The sequence below is a fragment of the Athene cunicularia genome (genome assembly GCF_003259725.1).
Source record: "Athene cunicularia isolate RWA chromosome 2 unlocalized genomic scaffold, athCun1 chr2_part1, whole genome shotgun sequence".
Lineage (NCBI taxonomy): Eukaryota > Metazoa > Chordata > Aves > Strigiformes > Strigidae > Athene > Athene cunicularia.
In genome coordinates, this window is record NW_020799095.1 from 97,260,654 (window position 1) to 97,279,915 (window position 19,262).

At 41.8% G+C, this 19,262-nt stretch overlaps 2 protein-coding genes across 8 annotated transcripts in view; one reads left to right on the forward strand and one right to left on the reverse strand.

Moving 5' to 3' along the window:
• Positions 1–6,703, forward strand: part of SPIRE1 (spire type actin nucleation factor 1) — a 117,828-nt gene extending 111,125 nt beyond the window's left edge. For all 6 annotated transcript variants that reach the window (XM_026843483.1, XM_026843477.1, XM_026843481.1 and 3 more), the window contains one exon: positions 378–6,703. In XM_026843483.1, coding sequence (XP_026699284.1) covers positions 378–407 — 30 coding nt within the window. In that variant the 3' untranslated portion in view covers positions 408–6,703. The remainder of the gene's footprint in view (positions 1–377) is intronic.
• Positions 5,401–19,062, reverse strand: PRELID3A (PRELI domain containing 3A). Of its 2 annotated transcripts, none has more exons than XM_026843485.1 (6): positions 18,897–19,062; positions 18,435–18,524; positions 17,585–17,655; positions 17,388–17,490; positions 9,956–11,932; positions 5,401–6,601 (listed from the first exon to the last, which is right to left on the reverse strand). In XM_026843485.1, exons 1-5 carry the CDS (start codon positions 19,032–19,034, stop codon positions 11,819–11,821), a joined length of 516 nt encoding a protein of 171 aa, XP_026699286.1. In that variant the 5' UTR covers positions 19,035–19,062; the 3' UTR covers positions 5,401–6,601; positions 9,956–11,818. The 2 variants fall into 2 exon arrangements, with proteins under 2 accessions (XP_026699286.1, XP_026699285.1); XM_026843484.1 differs by having other exon boundaries at positions 5,401–9,392.
• Positions 19,063–19,262: the final 200 nt, after the last annotated feature.

Here is a 19,262-nt window from a genome sequence, read left to right on the forward strand (position 1 = left end):
TGATTGTCAAAGCTAATCTGAGAAATTAAATATAAAATAAATGCTCCTTTTTGAGGGGATCTACAGTATAAACCCTCTGCATTAATCACTAGTGCTATGATGCTGTGTCACATTAGTCAAACACATCATCTATTTAAATTTATTAGTCAGATTGTTTTTGCCAAGGTAAGTGTTACACAAACCCTCAGTCAGTGACGCTGCAGTCTTGCTGAACCAGGCAGAAGCTGTCCTCTCTGGTGTTTGGTCTCTTGATGTCATTTCTGGGACAGGAGAAAGGAAGATTTAAATTCAGACTGTTCCAACATGCTGTTTCCTGAAGGGATCCCTTGGGCCCACTGCAGTGCTGCTGTGACAGGTCCTGCTCTTTTGCCTTTCAGGTTGACCTCAAGGTCCAAATCTGTGGATAAGTCACATGAAGAGTTTCCCAAAGAATTGATGGAGGACTGGAGCACGATGGAGGTGTGTGTGGACTGCAAGAAGTTTATTTCAGAAATCATCAATTCAAGCCGGCGCAGCCTATCTCTGGCCAACAAGCGAGCCAGGTTAAAAAGGAAAACACAGTCCTTCTACATGTCATCGCCGGGAACCTCTGAATACTGCCCCTCTGAAAGGACTATCAATGAGATCTGAGCCTTGTGCCTTTTTCTTTGCTTCTGTCTGCGTGAGCTCATCATCCACAGGCAAGGTCACTGAAACTGGATTACCATTCCGTTGCTTCGTTTCACTTGACTGGCTTGAATTTGCATTAGATCACAGGATTTCCTACTCTCATGGTTTGCAGAGACAAGAACACGATGTTTAGATCTGTGCAGAATGATACGCAACGGGTCAGCTGTTCGCACTGGAAGAAAATCAATAGTTTGAAATTGTTGCCTCTTTTGTATGTGTGTGTTAAAACTAGAAAGCCTTTTCTTGCTTTCAGTCTTTTTTTAACCATGCTTTGAATCATTTTTCAGGAGATGAGCTGAAAACTATGTTTAATGGAGAACCAAATCTAATGAAGTGTCAGTGTTAGCACAGTAGCAAACAGTAAGTCATATTGGCATTACCACCCTAGTAATGCTCACATCCTAGTTGAAACAGCAGAGGGTTGTATCCCACACCAGACACCGAGTGTGAGCGACTGTGGTCAAAACTATCTTTGAACTGTTTCGGTTGCTCTGAGGTCAGGGTTCAGCACAGGACTCTACAAACCTGTGTCCTGGGGCAAAATACGCGACAAAGCTCTTCACCCGTGTGGTTGGCCATTCCCCTGAGCTGCTGTACTTTTTAAGCCTTAGTGTACTTCTAAGTGTCTCCTGAGCAGGTTTTAGTAGTTTACTTTCTATCTTGAATGTATGATGATGACTACTAGTAGCAGTGAATTTTAGCAGTAGACAGAGTTGTACAGTTTATGGGGAGGATGGGAATAAGGGAGGCTTCTCATTTTAGCTGATTACCTATAAAGTTGTTCTCGTGGTTACTCAGAGAAAACGGTGGGTAAGATGTACATTTGTATTATAGTGGAGCACACAAATACTGCTATAGTTATGTCTGACAGCATATCCACTGATAACCCCATTTTTTCTGGGGTTTATAACTTGGCTGTAAAAATTCGTGTTCTGCTGAAATTTGGGACAGTGATGTCTCAGATTGGGAGCAATCTCTGTTTTCTTCTTTAATCGTTTTTCATTGTTTTACCCCTTTTAATTTACTCATGAAAGAGTGCTAGACTAGTTGTTTAGAAGTTCCAACAATGTTACAATGTTAACTGACATCTCATGCTTTTTTGCACTTTTTTTATATTCAAAATTCTTTTTTTTAAATTCAGGCATAGCCAGAGTTTAGTCAATAATTTGAGGCCAGATCATTTTGGTGTTTAAAAACAAGCTAACATAGCCAAGTTAATAATACTTGAAAATCAACTACTGTAACTTTTTCATAAATTTTTAATACCCTAAGGCATATTTAATATCTATATAGCAGTGTATTATAGAATGACATAGCAGAAAAGTTTCAGATCTATTTATTAACATTTCTATACTTTGGATTAATGAGAGATACCTCAGAACTGCTCCAAAGTAGCTGGGACTGGATTTCTGTAACATGATTTTAAAGATGTATTAATCAAAACAAATTCTCTTGCCCAAATCTCGTGCATTGAAGAGCCCAAGAGAAGGCAGACTGCCCTGGTAAGGCACGGTGTGGGGGCCGCGGTGCACCGGGGGTGGTTGGCTCCCTCGCAGTCGCTGAGCTCCAGTCCCACTGTGGGCTGCCTCCTGCTGCCCGGGGGAACAAGGTTTCCCCTTCAAAATGTATTTGCATGTTACATTGCAACCTTCGGAGCAGTCACTCATGTCCTCTTTTAAGTTAATTTGAAAAGCACACACAGAAGTCGTCTTAAACCTTCCCAGGGACTCATCCATCCTTTTTTTTCTTTAAACACCCCCTTGGAAAATGATAATTTTTGCATACGCAGGGTTTGTTGAAATAATGTTTTTAATTTTTCTGAACCAATGCAAACAGGAAAAGCAGGGCTCAAGGCTAACTCCCTCATAGCTGTCCCGTGTAAGGTCAGCTGTCATGGCCCTCTCCTCGGGGTACCTCTGGAATAGTGTCTTGCATGTTAAAGCACCTGGCATACTGGCGTATGATGATTATGTAGGACTGCAGGGGGTGAGTGGCACAGACAGGCTGATTTGAAAGGTCTCCTGTTGCTGGAAGAGTCGCCTGATCTCAAGTCACATCAGCACTTTTTCTTGTTTCTGTGCCAAAACCAGGCCGTGTGTTTGCTGCACAGTGCATCAGGAAAACTAGACTGAAAGAAACACAGGAAATCTCTTGCACCTTTGCATCTCCCCTGTTGCTGTTATCATTTTCTCCTGGAAATGCCCCAGCCACACGTTACAATCACTCAGTCCTCTGCTCACAGTCCTCTTCCCTGACATCCTCAAGCCACTGAGGTGCAGGATATCCAGCACAGTTATTTCCCCTTTGAGAGGTATTTAGGGTGTTGCAGGATCAAGGACTAAGGAAATTCTGAGTGTGCAAAGGCAAATGAGTCCCTCACGGCCCAGCTGTGCCCCCCTTGGCTGTGGCAGTGCCCGAGGCAGCTCTGGGGAGGAGGCAGAGCTTCGCCATCCGGCTTTGCCTTCCCGGGGTGCCCAGCAGCCCTTGGCTCAGGGCCGGGCAGGGCACAAACGCTGAACAACAACGTGGTGGTTGTAAAACCACTCTGTTGTTCACGCAGAGCTGCCATGAGACAGGGCCTGAATAACCTCCCTTTTCTCTTGGGGAAAAACTCTCCAGGCTGCTGACACACGCTGTGGCAGGCTTCAGAAAACGTGGTGTGAAGGGCTGGCTCTCCCCTTCCCTCCCATCCCTTCCTCTCTGGCACAGTTGCTCCACATTATCCTGGCATTTCATTCCGCAGAAGAAAAAGCAGCGGGTTGGTTTGTCACACAAAGCCTGAAGGAGCTCATCTCGCTGGTTGCTTGGCGCTCTGTGGAGCGGGCTATTTTTAGCTTTCCATCTCGCCGCTTGCGCTAGCATCCCAAATCCACTGCAGCCGTTTGCCTGCGCGCCCCGCGGCGCTGCCCGCCATGTCCTATTTGCAGTCAGAACTTCGCATTGGCGTCAGAGGATGAAATCAGAAGCTTGTAAATATGTGTAATATATTTATTAAAATTTAGGAAGTCTCCATCAATCATGCAGTGGGAATTGATTTTCCCAGGATGTTTTAAAAAGGAAATGAGTCTTATTGATGTGTTTGTTGGCTATTATCTTTATTAGAGTTAATGCTTTCAGCCCCCTAATACAGTTTGCACTCCATAAGTATTTTAGAGTGAATTACTGCTGCAAAGAATGTGGGATTCACACAGTGAGCTCCCTCCCATGAATTTTAAAAATACTTTAATTTTTTTTTAGCTTTATTAATGTGCCCAAGGTCTGTTTAAATATATCGTAGGAGACCCAAGGAGATAAAGATGGCAGCATCGGTCTTGTTTTGTACGTGAACCCGGTTGTGGAGAATTCAAATCCAAGCTCTGCCTCAGAGTGGCGATGGAAGAAGCGAGCAGGCCTCTGCTGCAGTTCTCAAACCTTACCTTTTAAATGATCCTGGTGAAAGTAGTGCTTTGGGGGTTTGGTGTTTTTTTTTCCCTTTCCCCATGACTTCCTTTATACAGGGAAGGGTGTTACCTGGTGAAAATAAAATGCCTGTTATAGCCCTTGTCTGTGTTAATTATTTGTGTGGAAGCTGATTTAAAGGTTCTGTGTGTCTCCTTTTTTTCATGCTTTTATAGTTTTGTAAGATCAGTCAGATGTTTCTTTTGGCAAAGAATTGTTAATGAAAATGATTGAATAACAGCTGTGCAGTGGCTGGGCTGCATGAAGGGATGGAAACATGTTGAAGTACTCTTAGAATAGCAATAAAACTGCTTGTGTAACCCCAGTGATGTGATTAGCTCCTAGTCAGCATTTCCAGCCACCTCCCTCTGTTACCAACCGGGTGTTGCTGCTTCCACCACCGATGGTCGGTAGCTGAGGGGCACTTGTCCTATGTGTAGTACAGGCTTTGGGAAATCGCCATCCCTCATCTTTGGGAGAGAAATGTTGGCAGTCTCTTGGGGAGGTTTTTTGACTGATTGCTTTTAAGTTTTTAAACCAGAAGTGGAGAGAACATTTTTATCACCACTATTGTGTTGTTCTCTCCTCTCTTTCAAGCTCCTCTTTTTCCCCAGGCAAGTTCAGCATCGGCTTCCAGGGGTAGTTAATGGCTGCATGCTCTGTAGGTTAAAACTAATATAAAAGCTCCAACTTTAGACTCCTGCTGGCTACCGCCATGCTTTACCTCATCCAGCAGCTCTGTACATCTTTTAGGAATGTTTCTTACGAGCTCAGTCTCATCTGTGAAACAGTCACAGCACACAGGCATGAGGGAAAGGTGCTGCGACTGTATGCTCTGGTGCTACAGCATATGGATTATGTTAATGTTACCATAAAATTTTATAGTATTTCCATGTTGGTAACTTGGAGCTTCTTTTGTACGTATGTATCTTAAGGCCAATCTGAGAATGTTTATGAATATTGATTCCATCTATAAAGATCTGTTTTATTGTTTCTGTCTGATTTTTACTACTGTATTTCAGATTTTTTGGGGTACCTGAAATTACTACTCACCAGAATTTCCTGGTAGAAGAACCACAAGAGGGGCATTAGCTCAGTCTGACATGATACGCAAAGACACAGAACCCTTTTCCTGAAACGTAAGCCCAAGTTTATGAGCGTTGTCCCTGTGGCAACTCAGTTGAGTCCAGTGCTGCAGTCCCCTCCCACTGGGAGAGCTGGTGCAAGCTCCCGTGGGCCAGGGTGGGCGCTGGGCAGCACCCACGGGCTCTGGCAGCCCAAAGCAAGGGGAGACCACTGCCCTCCCTGCACCCTAGGCTCGACGTATTCTGGAGCTGCTCTTGCTGCTTAGTTGACCTGGCACAAGCTGTGAGCCTTCCCCTGCCCCAGGGTCCCCTTCTGCAAAAACAGTAACTAAAATGTAGTTATACCACCTTAAAGAATTTTGTGAATTGCTGCCAGAGGTGAGTGCTCAGTGTCTGAGCTGATAGGATCCTGCACTGCAAGTTTCCATCAGCTTTCTGTACTTCAAAAGCAGTTAGCACCACTTCCAGCAGCACTGAATTCCAGAGAGTTGAAACATTACAACACTAACAAGCAGAACTTTGTGAATGAATTCTACCATGGTAGTCCACACTCAACAAGTGTCATAAGGCATACTCAGGAGCTGGAGCCACATAGCAAATAGACACAGCAAATTTTACGTGATGGTAGCTTCACCTGTTTATTTGCACTGAGCTGCAATTCAGTAACTTTCCTGTTTCTCCTGGGGCCAGGCTGTTCTGCAGTGGCAGTGCCTGGCCGCACCGTGTCAGGTACGCAGGGAGCCTGGGCCCTCTCTCTGAAATAAGACAGAAGCTGCTGCTGTCTGCAAAGGTCATCATAATGGTTTTTGTAGAACAGTTCTAGAGGAAGCCATGTGGAACAGGCCTTTTTATAGCTAATAAAAATAAACATTTTTAAGTAGATAAGTCTTTCAAGGTGCCATGCTATCTAATGTATAGTCACAACTGGAAAAGACCTGTTTCATTAACCAATTTATTTAAAAAAACCTGGCAAGAGTGAGAAGGGGAGAATCCAGTATGAAAAAATACATTCTTGGTGCTTCCTATACAGTTGTAGCACATACGTTAAGCTACGGGTTCTCCCAGTGTTTCTCTAACCAGTGAGGCCAGTGCTCAGCCATGGGAGCCAGCAGTGCTTCAGCTTTTCTAGGACAGGCTGTAGGCCAAACATTGCAGTGTAGGATGGTTAAACTGGATTTCAGGATCTGCTAAATCTAGAAATAAAGGATGTGGGCCTGAGTTGGTGCAACTTCTGCAGGAGGTTGGCTTCCAAAGGCTGGTGGAAATAAGCACCAGTTAAGTTGACACATATATAGAGAGGCTACATTCTCAGGGCCCATCTTACAGGGCAGGTAGCGGCCAAGGCCCAGCTTTGGCTGAGACATTTAAGATGGGCCCATTTCTATTGAAGGGGCTGGTGGTTACAGTACCTGTGAATTAGAAAGTGAAATGAAGATACAATGAGGAGTGTATTTGAGCTGTATTTCTGTTAAAGCTGGTTCCCCTTTCCCAATCCCCTCTTTTAATAAAGGGGGGAAAAAAAAAAATCCCAAACAGGAGATGCACTTTTGGGACATTAACAGGCCCAAAGCACAAACCCTTCCCCTTTAAACTTCTGCTTCTGTGCTGTCACTGCGCATGTACCATCTGTGCGCCTTCAGGTACACCCGGGGCATCAGCTCTAACAGAGAAAGACAATAGAATTGTCTTCTGCTTGTTTTCATGTTATGTGGTACTGCAATGCAATTCCTTGTTTATGGTTACTAATAAAAAGTTCTTTAAAATGACATTGCGTTGCTCTTGCTTTCTTGAGCTAACGGTAAGGATGGCGAGCGTCATTTCTTACACAGCATAGCTGGTTCCACCTTTGCTTGGTCAGGCAGAGTGCTTACTGATGATTTTACTTGCCTTCCAATCAAATGAGAATCATACCTCAGTCACCTCAGCTGTGGAAAAATTAAGAGGACAGGACTTGTGCTTCACAAAAATGCCTTTTCATCAAACAAATTCATAGCAAAATCATGACCCACTTCCTGGAGCGGCAATTAAAAGGCCAGACCATAACCTGCATGATTCTGACTGGTGTCAAGTAGTGTTGGTGGGGTAAGAACATAATTTATTAGATAAATAAGGTCTTGTTTATAAGTCACAGTTAATAGCTGTAGATGACTCCTGTTTTACTGCAGAATGAAGCAGCTGCCAGCACCTGCTGGAGTTACCAGCTGAGGGACAGAGGAGCCCTGCAGAGCTTTCTACCAGTAATGCATGTGGCTCACGGCAAGTTCCAGGGAGCCTGGTACCCAGGTCCTGCTGATTACCCAGCACAGACTAACACAAATAATTTTTCTGCAGCCTTCTCTGAAAACCAGCAGGCCATTTTATATGACAGCAGTTACACCCAGAATTTTTTTTTAAACTGAGGATGTAATTTATTTAAGATAGCACCACAGTGTACACAGACACTTTACAGAGTCCTGCCCTTCACAGCTTACAATCTAGGAAGATGCAAGAATAGGAACGGTGTTACCCACTGCTCCACCTGAGGAGTTAAATGAGACATGTCACATCAAGGAATGTCACTGGTGATCCTACTCTGTGCTATTTTATTACATCATCAGATACATCGATGCCTGATATGTGCTATCCATCAATACATGCTTAGTGCTGCAGTTCAGTGCCTTTACTTGCATTAGGCAAGTCTGTCAAGAATACTGCAACTGGCACTAGGATTGCCCGTTTTCCCAACAGGTATGACCCTTCCCCCCTTGTGCCTGCTGACCTGACAGGGGAAAAGTAGTATGGAGGACTCACACTGGCACAAGGGCAAGTCAGTAAAAAAACCCTAATTTTAAAAAGAGGGATAGTCTACACAAAACCCATTACACACAAGACCATTTGATGAGCCTGTCTGCACTAGCACAAAAAATAGACATCAACCAGAAACCAGTTTATCTCTAGTTCGGTATCTTCAACATCTTGAGACCCTCCAGGGTTACCTGCCCACTTGGCCACGCTCTGGGAACCACTGCTGCCATCTTCCCTCTCTGCTTCCCCCGCAGCTGGGAACCAGCTCTCCCCAGCTTCAGCCTTCCGCAGCAGGCAGGTGCCGTGCAGCTGGAGTTACTGGGCAGGCTGAGCAGCCATGCTCCTAACCAGTCTGGAGACCTGATACACTGGCACTAAATCCTTAAAACCAAACCACCTCCCTACACACTCATCCCCCACTTTTCCATGAACTCCAACATAATGGCTCAGAAACACCCAGCTGCAAGCCTCGGTGGCTTGAACAGCAGCAGCAGCAAACAATCTTCCTCCCCAACACAAAATGTTACTTTTATGCTATTTCCAACCCTCAAAGCACAGAATCCTTATTCAAAATGGCACTCACTACCCGTTAATCATCACGGTTACAAATGCTGAGCTTGCTTCTGCTTGGTCCCCAGCACTTCAAGAGCCTTCCAAGTTAATGAGTGTTGACTTAATGCTATTTCTTCTTTAGAATTTATTTTCCTCCTACATATGTGGCTGTTTCTACACCAATCAAAAAAGCTACACCCCCGCTGCTCCTGCAAGCAGCCTAATGCTTGCCCTCACATGTGGCTTTTTGTCTTTAACAGTCACCTCAGTCAATGCCTGTGACATAAAACTGACTTTAGAAATAATATTTAATAATTTCCATTAATGAAAGAAAAGATGGGGAGTTTCCATAGGGAAGGAACAAGATAAGCAATTCTAAAGGTAGGGTTGTTTTGCTCCAAGGGTCAGCTCAGACTCTAACAGTGACAGACCTGGAGTGGGAAATGGGGTGCTTCGAAAGCAGGGTTACACACAGCAGGGCAGAACATAGAGCTACAGATCCCAGGAAGAAGAGTCACATGGTCAAGAGAGGAGAATGGTGGGAGCCCCTGTATGCAAATGAGATGGGCAGAAAGGAAAAGAGGGAAAGTGTCCAGGAAAGTTTTGAGAAATTACGAATCACTTCATCTGCTAAACAGTGGCCCCACTGTGACCGCTGCCTGCAAGATCCTTCATACACACTGGCAAAACGACCAACCACAGGAAGATCACTAAGCCCAGGGATGCAGGAGTGTCACCTACCCCAAAGACAAGGTGAGAAGTGGCAGGAGTGTCCAGCAGTAGAGGCGCAGCTGGGTGATGGAAATGGCCTCTGAAGAGATTAGACTTTTTTTCTTACCCAAAGCTTCCCCACTCCCATTTAGCCTAGAGAAAATCAGAAGAGGACTGAGCAGAAGCAGGCAAGCTGATGATCTGCAGCAAGTGGAGCAGCAAACAGCCTGGAAACCAGAGCACCTAGCCACAGAGTTCACAAACATCATGGAATGTGGAGAGGAAGCAGCCCAGAACCGGTAGGGAATGAAACAGAAAGGAGATGCTGCAACATCAGCAGATAAGGATTTGTTTCTAAAAGCAGGAACAAAGTTCTAAGAAAGTAATCCAGAAAATTGATGCATAACTGGTACTGACCCTAAGGTGCAGCAGAGGAGTTCAGCCCTGACAGAATACAGGAACCAGGGGTGTCTTTTCTGGGACACCAGCCAGTGCTGGAAGGTGCTATCCACAAGTCAGTCTGCTTTAAGTCAACACTACACAATTACTTCAAATCTGATGCAAGCAGCAGCTTTAGACAATCTTTTTCCAAACTGAAGCAATACATAAGCCTCCCCAAAGACTTTTCTATCCCCCCACCAGTTATGTTTTCATCACTTCCAGTAGGCTCGTATGGAAATGCTGTAGTACAGGTTTACACACACACATGCACTTACTCATCTTTCCCTTTCATTAGCAGAGCTCTGCCAGAGCTGTGCTCCCCTTCCTAGCAGGACGCCACCAGGAGCCAGAACATCTCCTGCATTCTTTATCCAGGAATTGGCATCACTCCTCTGAGAAGCACAAATGACCTGCACCAAAGTTCTCCAGTGAATCTTCCTGAAGGGAGCTGCTATCAGACTTTAAGCTCAAAGTTTCTGTTCCAAATTAAGAAAGGCTTTAGGTCCATATAAAAAGAGTAATGTAAATATTAGCTACTCATGTAATTGCTTTTGACAAATATATATATATATATATATATATATATAAAAATTAAGTTTATTCATTAGGATCATATAATTTAGTGAGTCTATAGTTACACCCAAATTAATGTTCACTTTCAAACTAACCAGAATACAAATGCTGAAATTTCCCTTAAGCTACAGACACTTTAAAATTACCAGATCAAAACAGTGACCAACACTTTTATAGTTTTTCAGAAGTTACTCATGCTCTTAACAGCTTCCTAGACACATGCTTGCCACTTGAACGAGTAAACATCCTTGGAACATTTATTTCGCTTTGTGTGCACACCCAAAAATAAGTTTAAATGTCCTAATGGGACTAAGAAATGTATACTACACCTGGACCAAATATGAAAATTTTGTGAACATCAGACAAGGCTAGGACTGTTACCAGTATATATTTATGCACATTTTATAGAAAGCAATTTCTGCAGTTACTGGAGTATTCTTCCAGCTAATGAGAAACATTTAAAATTATCCTAAAACCATTTTGTACCAACGTGGAAAAGTGCTGAAAAAATTCAGTTACACTGGTAGTCAGTAGAAAGCATTCAAGAAGGATAGTCCATTTGTTCCTCTTGTAATCTTGTTTTCTCCATTCAGGGCATCAAAAGCACATGTTCATGAAACCTCACCATTTGGATTTCAAATTTCCTGCTTATTTCACGTTTCAACTCTTCTGGTTGTTGCATCACTCTCTCCCTCAGTTAAGACACGATGTGAAGAGCAAGGACCAGTGGAACAGCACAGTCTCTTCATTAGAGTAGCCTACAAGTATCCTTCTTTGGAGATAAATAAGGTAAGTATTTTCCAGCACCTTCCAGGAATTACTACTCCTCTCCCCACTGGAAGGGGAGAAACTAGGGCAAGTTAATAAATATGAAAATAAATTATACCTTTCTCCCCACCAAAAAACTGTATTAGGCTATTAACATCAGTAGAAACTTTATCTTTGTTTGGATACAAACATCTAAGAGGTAAAGGATCAGTGTGTCATGGTCAGGCAGCACATTTAAACAACATACGGAAAGTCAGTACCACACAAGTTTTAGCTTTTTGGGATGATCCTCTAGATAGATATCTAATGCTACAGTATCATGTTCTGACTCCCGTAGTTCCCTTTAAATGGTCATAAAACACTCTCAGATTACAAAACAGACAAAATCCAGTGCTCTAGTACCTATTGGCCTTTCACAGAACAAACGTTCACATGGAAAACCCTAATATCACACATGCATTCTTTTCAAGTTTGAGTTCAAAAACCCAAGATGCTGTAAATAAAACAAACTCTCTATCTTTGTTTAAAAAGGCACATTTAGGCATTTTTAAATGTGCTAAATGTTTTGTTTCCAGTCTTAAAAACAAATGGTTTAAATGAAAAGAGCATCTGCAGGAGGTCAATTAATCTTCAGTAGGCAACAGGAACTGCTGTGGAGATGATGGATGAGGTTACTTTTCCGCTGATCCAATATTCTTATAAATATATAAAACTTCTGCAGATCAGCCTTGCAAGGAAGATCTACAAAGCCATCTGCAGGATAAAACTTTTCTGTCAGTTACTTGGGTTTTTTGGTTTTATTTTTCTGTTGACGCTGCTGCCATGGCTGGTTTCATGCCCTCGCGTGTTGACTTCAGCTCCTCCAATTCTGTGTTTAGTTTGCTGATCACCCACTCCAGGGCATCTCGACCCTGCCAGAAAAACACTGGAGTTTAGGATCAGAACAGATAAACCACCACTGCTCGTGTTTCTATAGTTTTTCCTCTGTCAGACATGAGACTAGATTTAAAATTAATTTCATGCCCTGCATACCTCAATACCAGATTATACGGGTAATTTCTTAGCATCTTCTTATGGAAACTTCACTGCAAGGGCTTGTGCTTAAGCAAGAAGTAAATGCAATATTGGTGTGAGCTCCCAGTAGTGCACCTAGGCAAAAAGCCCAATTCAGCAGTTAAGTTCCCTTATGTAAGAGTATTGCTGGTTTTAGAGTTTGCTGCTCCCACCACCCTAACAATATCAGCAAATCTATGGCAAACTCTAGATACTGTTCTCAGATTCATTAACCAAGTTATATGGACAGTTTTTGAGAAGATCCAGACAAAGAAAGAGTCTTCCAAGTGCTCTTTGAAGTAGCAACTAACTGGTTTGATATCTAGCGGGAATCCAGAGATAGACTTGCACTGAATTCTACACTCATGCACAGCCACTTTTCAGCATATAAAACAGATGAATTGAGAGACTACAGTCACACATTTTATATCAAGGCATGGTCTTTCTCTGTTCAATTCTCAGAATGAGAGCACCTCCAATCTGGGCATTGACAGCCAATGCTTTAGTAAGAGCTGGGGAATCCAGCAAAATAAGTATGTCAAAAACCTTTTACCTGAAGAAGACTCTGTAGCAGCTGCACTCCAATGACCACAAGATGAGCATGCAGCCAGCTGCACAATCAAGCCAAGAAAATAAAGAGGGGCACTTTAAGTAAACAAAAGTGCAAGATTTTAGAATCTCAGAATGACAGCTTTTGCCAAAACAAGCAGATAGGATCAGACCAGGAAAACACCTAGTCTTTTTTCACTTAAAGAGAAGCCAAGAGACATTCACCTCTATTACGCTACTAAGAATAAGAAGTACAAACAGTGGAGAGCAGTAACTGGGAGCCACATGGCTCTGGCCAAGTCATAACGAGTTCTGGAGATAAAGGGTCTGAGCCCAAACTTCAGGGGAGCCAGTGTCTGTGTTCAAGTCCTCTGCAGAGACTGAAGGAAAGGGGGAGGACAGTCTTACACACAGAATCACAGATTCTGTGATAACTTTAAAAATAAAAAAAATTTAAAAAAAGGAAAGCAAAGGTCAACACCCCCCCCTCACATACTATTGAAGAATTTTTTTTTGAGGCTAGAAACATTACCCTGAAATAATATTAAAGGCTCAGCTCCAAGTAGCAAAGTGTAACCTATTAAAAGAAACAAAGTTTTAGTATGAATAAGAGCATATTTATCTCAAAACCCTCACTAAATTCAGTAGAGGGCTGACTCTGTTTCTCTTCAGGATTTACATATTACAGGGGCTGGGAGAATAAACAGTACTTGATATGTCTGCACTGGCAGCCAGTCCTTAACCTGAGAAGAATTATCCACATATCACAACAAAGCATCCAACCCTTTGCCAGAGCTCAGAAAGGGGGATTCAGCTCTATCCAGAATTACCTCAAGAATCTTTAAGTTAACTTAGTTCAAGATATGCCTTTTAAAAGTACCAAAAAATAATCAAGAAAACAGAATTTAAATTGTCCAGTGTAAGTATGGGTTGCTGAAAAAAGCTCTGTAGAATATGATCTAACTTCTGAGTTCCTTCTATTTGAGCACCAAATCGTCCATGCTTCAGCAGGTGATTAACTTCCACCCTCTCTACATCCTGTGCAACACCTGGGAACACCAGCAAAGCCTGGATAAAAGCACCCAGGGCAGGAGTAGGCTAGTGCATAACAACAAATTGCAACTAGCCGGGAATTAGCCTAGTGGTGGAGAGCTCCATAAGGAACAAAGCGGGGGGAGAGAGGGGGAATCATCTTTCAGTAAGTACGCATTTGGATATTTAAAAGTCAGGTTAGAATGTCCTCTCTTAGGTGACACAGGCACAGAGAACCGAGTAAGACAGCAACAGCTTAGATGTTTTATTTGTCTAATCGCGCAAAGACGACCTGTCAGGAAGTCAAAGACCTTTGATGTAAGTAATAGTCAGTATGAAAATAGAGATTTTTTTACAGGCCCTGGCTATGAAACAACCAGGTCATAGTGTTTTAGTTGATATATATGTGTTGACAAGATTAAAAAAAAAAAAAAAAAAAGCCACGGCATCCAAGTGGAGCACCAAGGTACCGCCTTCACCTTTTGAGACTACATCGGTCTGCACGTTTCCGTAGACCTGCATACACTATATGCTGTAATTTGCAACTAAGAATAAACTAGTGATATTGACAAGGAAGATTTCAAGAATATTCTGCATGGGAAATTAAGTTACAAATCTCAACAAGATGCAAAGCCTGTACTGTAGAACTACTCAGTTACAAAAAAAAAAAAAATCTGACAGAGGATTGATCTATAAAGTTTCATACGGTACAACAAAATCTGTAGTAAGTCATTAAGCAAGCACATTCATAACCAAGCATGCATATTATATTAGTCTTTATTGCATATGTTAGCAGTATGATGTGTTTGGCAGACCAAACTGCTGCATGTGAAGAGTTGGTAGAGCTTAAGTGACTGATAAATGCTGAGCCTTTGTAGTTGATGTTTTCCAGAAAAACAGCCATAAAAGCTGAGTGGAATGAGAATTAAAAGCAAACACTCATGGCATACACTGATCTCAAAGTAAGCAGTGTAAAACACCCTACATTCTTAAGTAGGAGAAGCAGCATATCGAATTTTTTTCCTTTTTTTTAAAGGAATCTTATTAGTTGAAGCATAAGCCAATACAGGAATGACAGAGACAGGCTACACTGACTAGTGGAAGGAAAACAGTCTGCACAGAGGCTTCACAGAGGCAAGTACACTCAATTCTCTCAACCTTGAAGTCAGATTTTTTCATAGTCACATCGCTTAAGGGACACATCACCACCGAAATGAATATAACTACAAGACCAATGGAAAACACCGACAGTCTGGCATTCTGACAGCTTCAAGCTTTGTACAGATTTCCACTGAAGTTCACAGAAGGGCAACAATATTCTTCAGGCATAAGAAAAGCAAATACAATTTCACTATGCAAAAGATTAGCCCTGTTAGGCAACCTGTTTCAAGAAATCAATTTTACACTCTAAGAATACAATTGTGTTTCATTTTTATAATGCCAATTCCAGTCACTAACCAATTCATTAATGTATTCAGGTTCTAGTTTTACATACTGAAGTCACAGAAACTAGGACCAGATCAGACACTTGCTGGAGGGACTTATCCACATGCCTAGTTATCTGCAGTCATCATTCCACCTCCAGACCATAAGCAAGGCTGTGTGGCACAAGACATGGCTGCAGCAGGTTGGCTGGCCAGTGGCATAAGCAGGGGTTAACTGATCCAGTCTAGATCGGACCTACTCTCACTCTCTACAACTGCAGTGTAATGAACATGTTTGCCATTCCTGTATGCAACGTATATAAAACATACATGCAGCTTAATTCATGAAATTCACATGACAACAATCCATGCACATATTTGCTAGAAAGCTGAAATGCTGTACCAAGAAGAATGCTGGCATTACCACTAGTTAGTAAAAACTGTTGATGTGGAGAACTGCTAGCTTAGAGCGCTTTCAGAATTTTGAATTATCCACTCAATAGCATCCCACCCCTGGAGTAACACAGAAAAGATTTACAAGATATGGCAAATGATTTCATCATCATTACAAATAATAACACATCATCTGCCACTTCTACCTCAGAGCAAAATCTCAATAATTACTTCCTATTTCTTCAGAACAACAAAACATTTTTCAGCAACTTTCATGAAGTTTAAGGTGGGTGCTAAGAACACAGAGGCACAGCACAGCATGCGAGAAGAGCTAGTAATAGCAGAGTAGGTTACTGGCTAGCAAAGAAAGGACTGGTAACAGCAAGCACAAATTCCTGCCAAGTTCAACATCTCTAATGAGACTCTTCAGTGAGGCACACAGGACAGGAAGGTGTTTTTTATTTGCAGGAAGCTTGTGAGCCAGTGTATTCCTTGAAAATGGGAGAACAAAAGACCAATCTTTAAAAGAAATTGAGCTCACACAGGCAGCACCTGAACAGGTACCAAGAAATATTTACACTCTCTGAGTTCAGTAGAGACATGCAAATGTGACAGACGCCATGAGAGGAATTCAGCCAGCACTTTTAAGTGTGCCTAGTTGATCTGGCCATTCCAACTCGCTAGTGCTTTGCTACCTCTGAGTTTGCCCGAAGTTTGGTTGTGAGCCAGAGTTTGGACTTCTCTTTCAAGAATATATGCCTCATACAGGCTTCTGAATGGAAACTGGATCTAAACAGAATTGTAAATTATCTGAAATACATTTCATTTATGACTTTCAAACAAACATAGAGAGCGCTCAGCTAGTTAAAGTTACTCCTCAGTGTCTAGAAGTTACTCATCACTCCTTCCTCATTCCCCGATTTTAACCTATTTTCCTCTCATTTTTGGAAAAGCACACAGAAAAAAGGAAAAGGAGATTTTCTCCTCTCTGATCTAGTTGGTCAATACCTCCTACCAAGTTGGCTTATACCACCTTGGTCAAGCAATATCTCTCACAAGGACAAAGGGCCAGCCAAAGCACAGACTCTCTGGCAGAGTGGGAGTTACCTGGGCCAGATTCCTACTGTGCTGAACCTCTCCAACAACGCAGAGCACAAACTGAAATTTCAGGTGCACTCATCTTGCTGTTAGGCAGTGACTCCAGCAACCCCTTTTCTTCTCTACCCTCCCCAAAGAAGGATAGGACAAAGTGCCAGAGAATAAGCACTCCTGTAACTCTGCCTGTGCTGAAGTCCAGCTCCATGGCTGCAAGCCAAGTAGAAAAAGCAAGCACAAGACAGAGGAGTCGGTGTAGCGTTACCTATGAAAGCCAGCATAGTTTTACCTCTTCAAAGAATATGCCTCTGCTTACACTACATTACTTTCAGTCAAAGGCAAGGAGGCAGCTCAATAATGGACAGGAACTGGAACAACTGACAAAGCAGCACAAAAAAATACGCTGGCATTAACTGCTGAATCCAGATTATAAAGGCTGGAAAGGAACTTATATTTACTACTAGCACTAACACCTGAAAATTCGAGGTTAGTGTTTAAAAAGGTGCTTTGGGAAAAAAAAAAACAACAAAACCAACTAATATGTATGTGTGATATGTAACTAGCATACTCATAGAAGTTTGTTCTGCTGTGCACTTCTAGTTGAAAAACAGAGTTTTAGTAGTGAAACTTTTTCATACTTTGGGAAATTATATTCTACTTGCCAAGGTCCTACCACAAAAAAAGTATCAGTTGAAACTCTATGCACAAAGTTTAGTGAAATTAAATACAGTATTCAGCACATGTGGTTGACAATTACTATTTCAACAAAAAGAAAGGTAGGGGTGGGGAGAGAGAGGGAGAAAACAGAATAAAGATGTACCTTTCTGGCATTAGAAGATATTGTGCTTGCCATTAAGCTTTCCAGATAACTGCTCAAACTAATGCCTTTAACAGTAATAATTGCTTCTTGAGTTAGCACAGTTCTGTAAGAGAATAAAGAAAAGTTAATACCTAAATTGAACTGGACTAACATAATGTCTCCTATAAACAAAGGAGCACACAAATATCCTTACTTACTTTTCAGGGTTTTCAGGATGAGGTGTGTAAACCAGTCTCTCATCAACAGACACCAAGTTTGTGAGAGTAATCTTAAAAAGAAAAAAAAGAGTTGAAATCCTCACTTTCTGCCTTTCATTCTCCTCTTATCAACAGCACTACTCAATAGCAGAGCAACAAAGCAGTGTACACAGAATATAAAACCTGGAACAGTCAATAAAAAGACCTATAAAGGGTGATGCATCTTCTCCTATCCTAGATCTAATTATATCAAGCTAAGTTCCTATTCACAGTACAAAGTACAAGCAGCTTTTCATTTGTTTTCTCTTAATGCTGTCTTCTCTGGTTTATAGCATGAGATTCCAAGAGGCTCTTCAAGACCAAGACCACCATTACACTATTGGGAATATACAGAAAATTAACACTCAGGAAAGACAGTGCCTCTTGTACAGTGACAAGGCTCTCCTACAGACAGCCTCACTTTAAATCTGATAGCTAAAAGTTCCCAGGATACCAAATTAGAGCATAATTCTTCATCTACATTTTGTGAAAAAAGGCATTTCAAATTAAAACTTCTGTTGTGAATGACAGTGTAATGTAGAACAAATTATTCAGCTAAAAGACTATTTTACATGCATTCTGAGACATACATTAAAAACAGAATCACAGATGTTTGATCCCAAAGTATTTAACGCACCCTATTTGTGGGAAGAAGGAGGAGGGGGAAAAAAAAAAAAAAAGAGCTAAGATGCCAACTAAGACATGGAAATTGCCACCTCCTGATGAAAGATGCAAACACATTTCTCATGTTAAGAGCAAAACATCTAATCTCCAGAACTAATTACCAGAAACCTCTTAAGCTACCACTCACATTAGTTGAGCAAAGCTCCATCTTTTTTTCCACTGGATCTACCACAGAATGTTCCTCAATGTAAGTCAGAGTTCTACTTGTTCCTAAAATCTGAAAGTGAAGAAATAAAAAAATGTTTAAAAGTACTAAGATTTAAATAAAAAACCTGAAATGCATTAATGACCCCAAATAAATACGAAGTAGTTAATGGATACCAGAGCACAGTGGTAAGGCTACATCCTGATAGGTTGTATCCATTACGTAGCATGACACAGACTACCTGGAAGGCACGTAGAGACATAGACACACATGGGTATTAAAGCCCACAACATATTCTCACTATTATATATGCTAATTACAGCTTATGTGATATTTGTGGATGATATTTCCTATAAATTAAGTTTTTACTTTGAATTCAGCTCCAATTCAGATGGTAACACAAAAATGCACCCTTAATAAACGATGAAGACTATAAAAGTGTACCGCTTTTACGATGCTTGGCAATCCCCACTCCGTGCTGAGAAGTCGGTGACTATGCAACCTCCCCTGGTTATCAAGGCTTCTGTCAAGGACATCTACTCCTACCACACACGGATTCATTGGGTTGGGGTACTTTCTCATAGCAGCTTTGATCACCGTATCCCAGGGGTGTCTGTAAAAAGGAGACAATACTTGTAACTATTTTGTATTTAATTGCAAGTATTCAGCCAACACTAAACTACGGATCTAGCTTGCCTAATATGGCATGTACTGCTCAACTTCGAAGCTCCCAAAAGTCCTTTCAGAATTCAGTGATGCTTCAAAAGGCAATAGGAAAGTATTGATACACAAACAGAAAAAAAAAAAAAA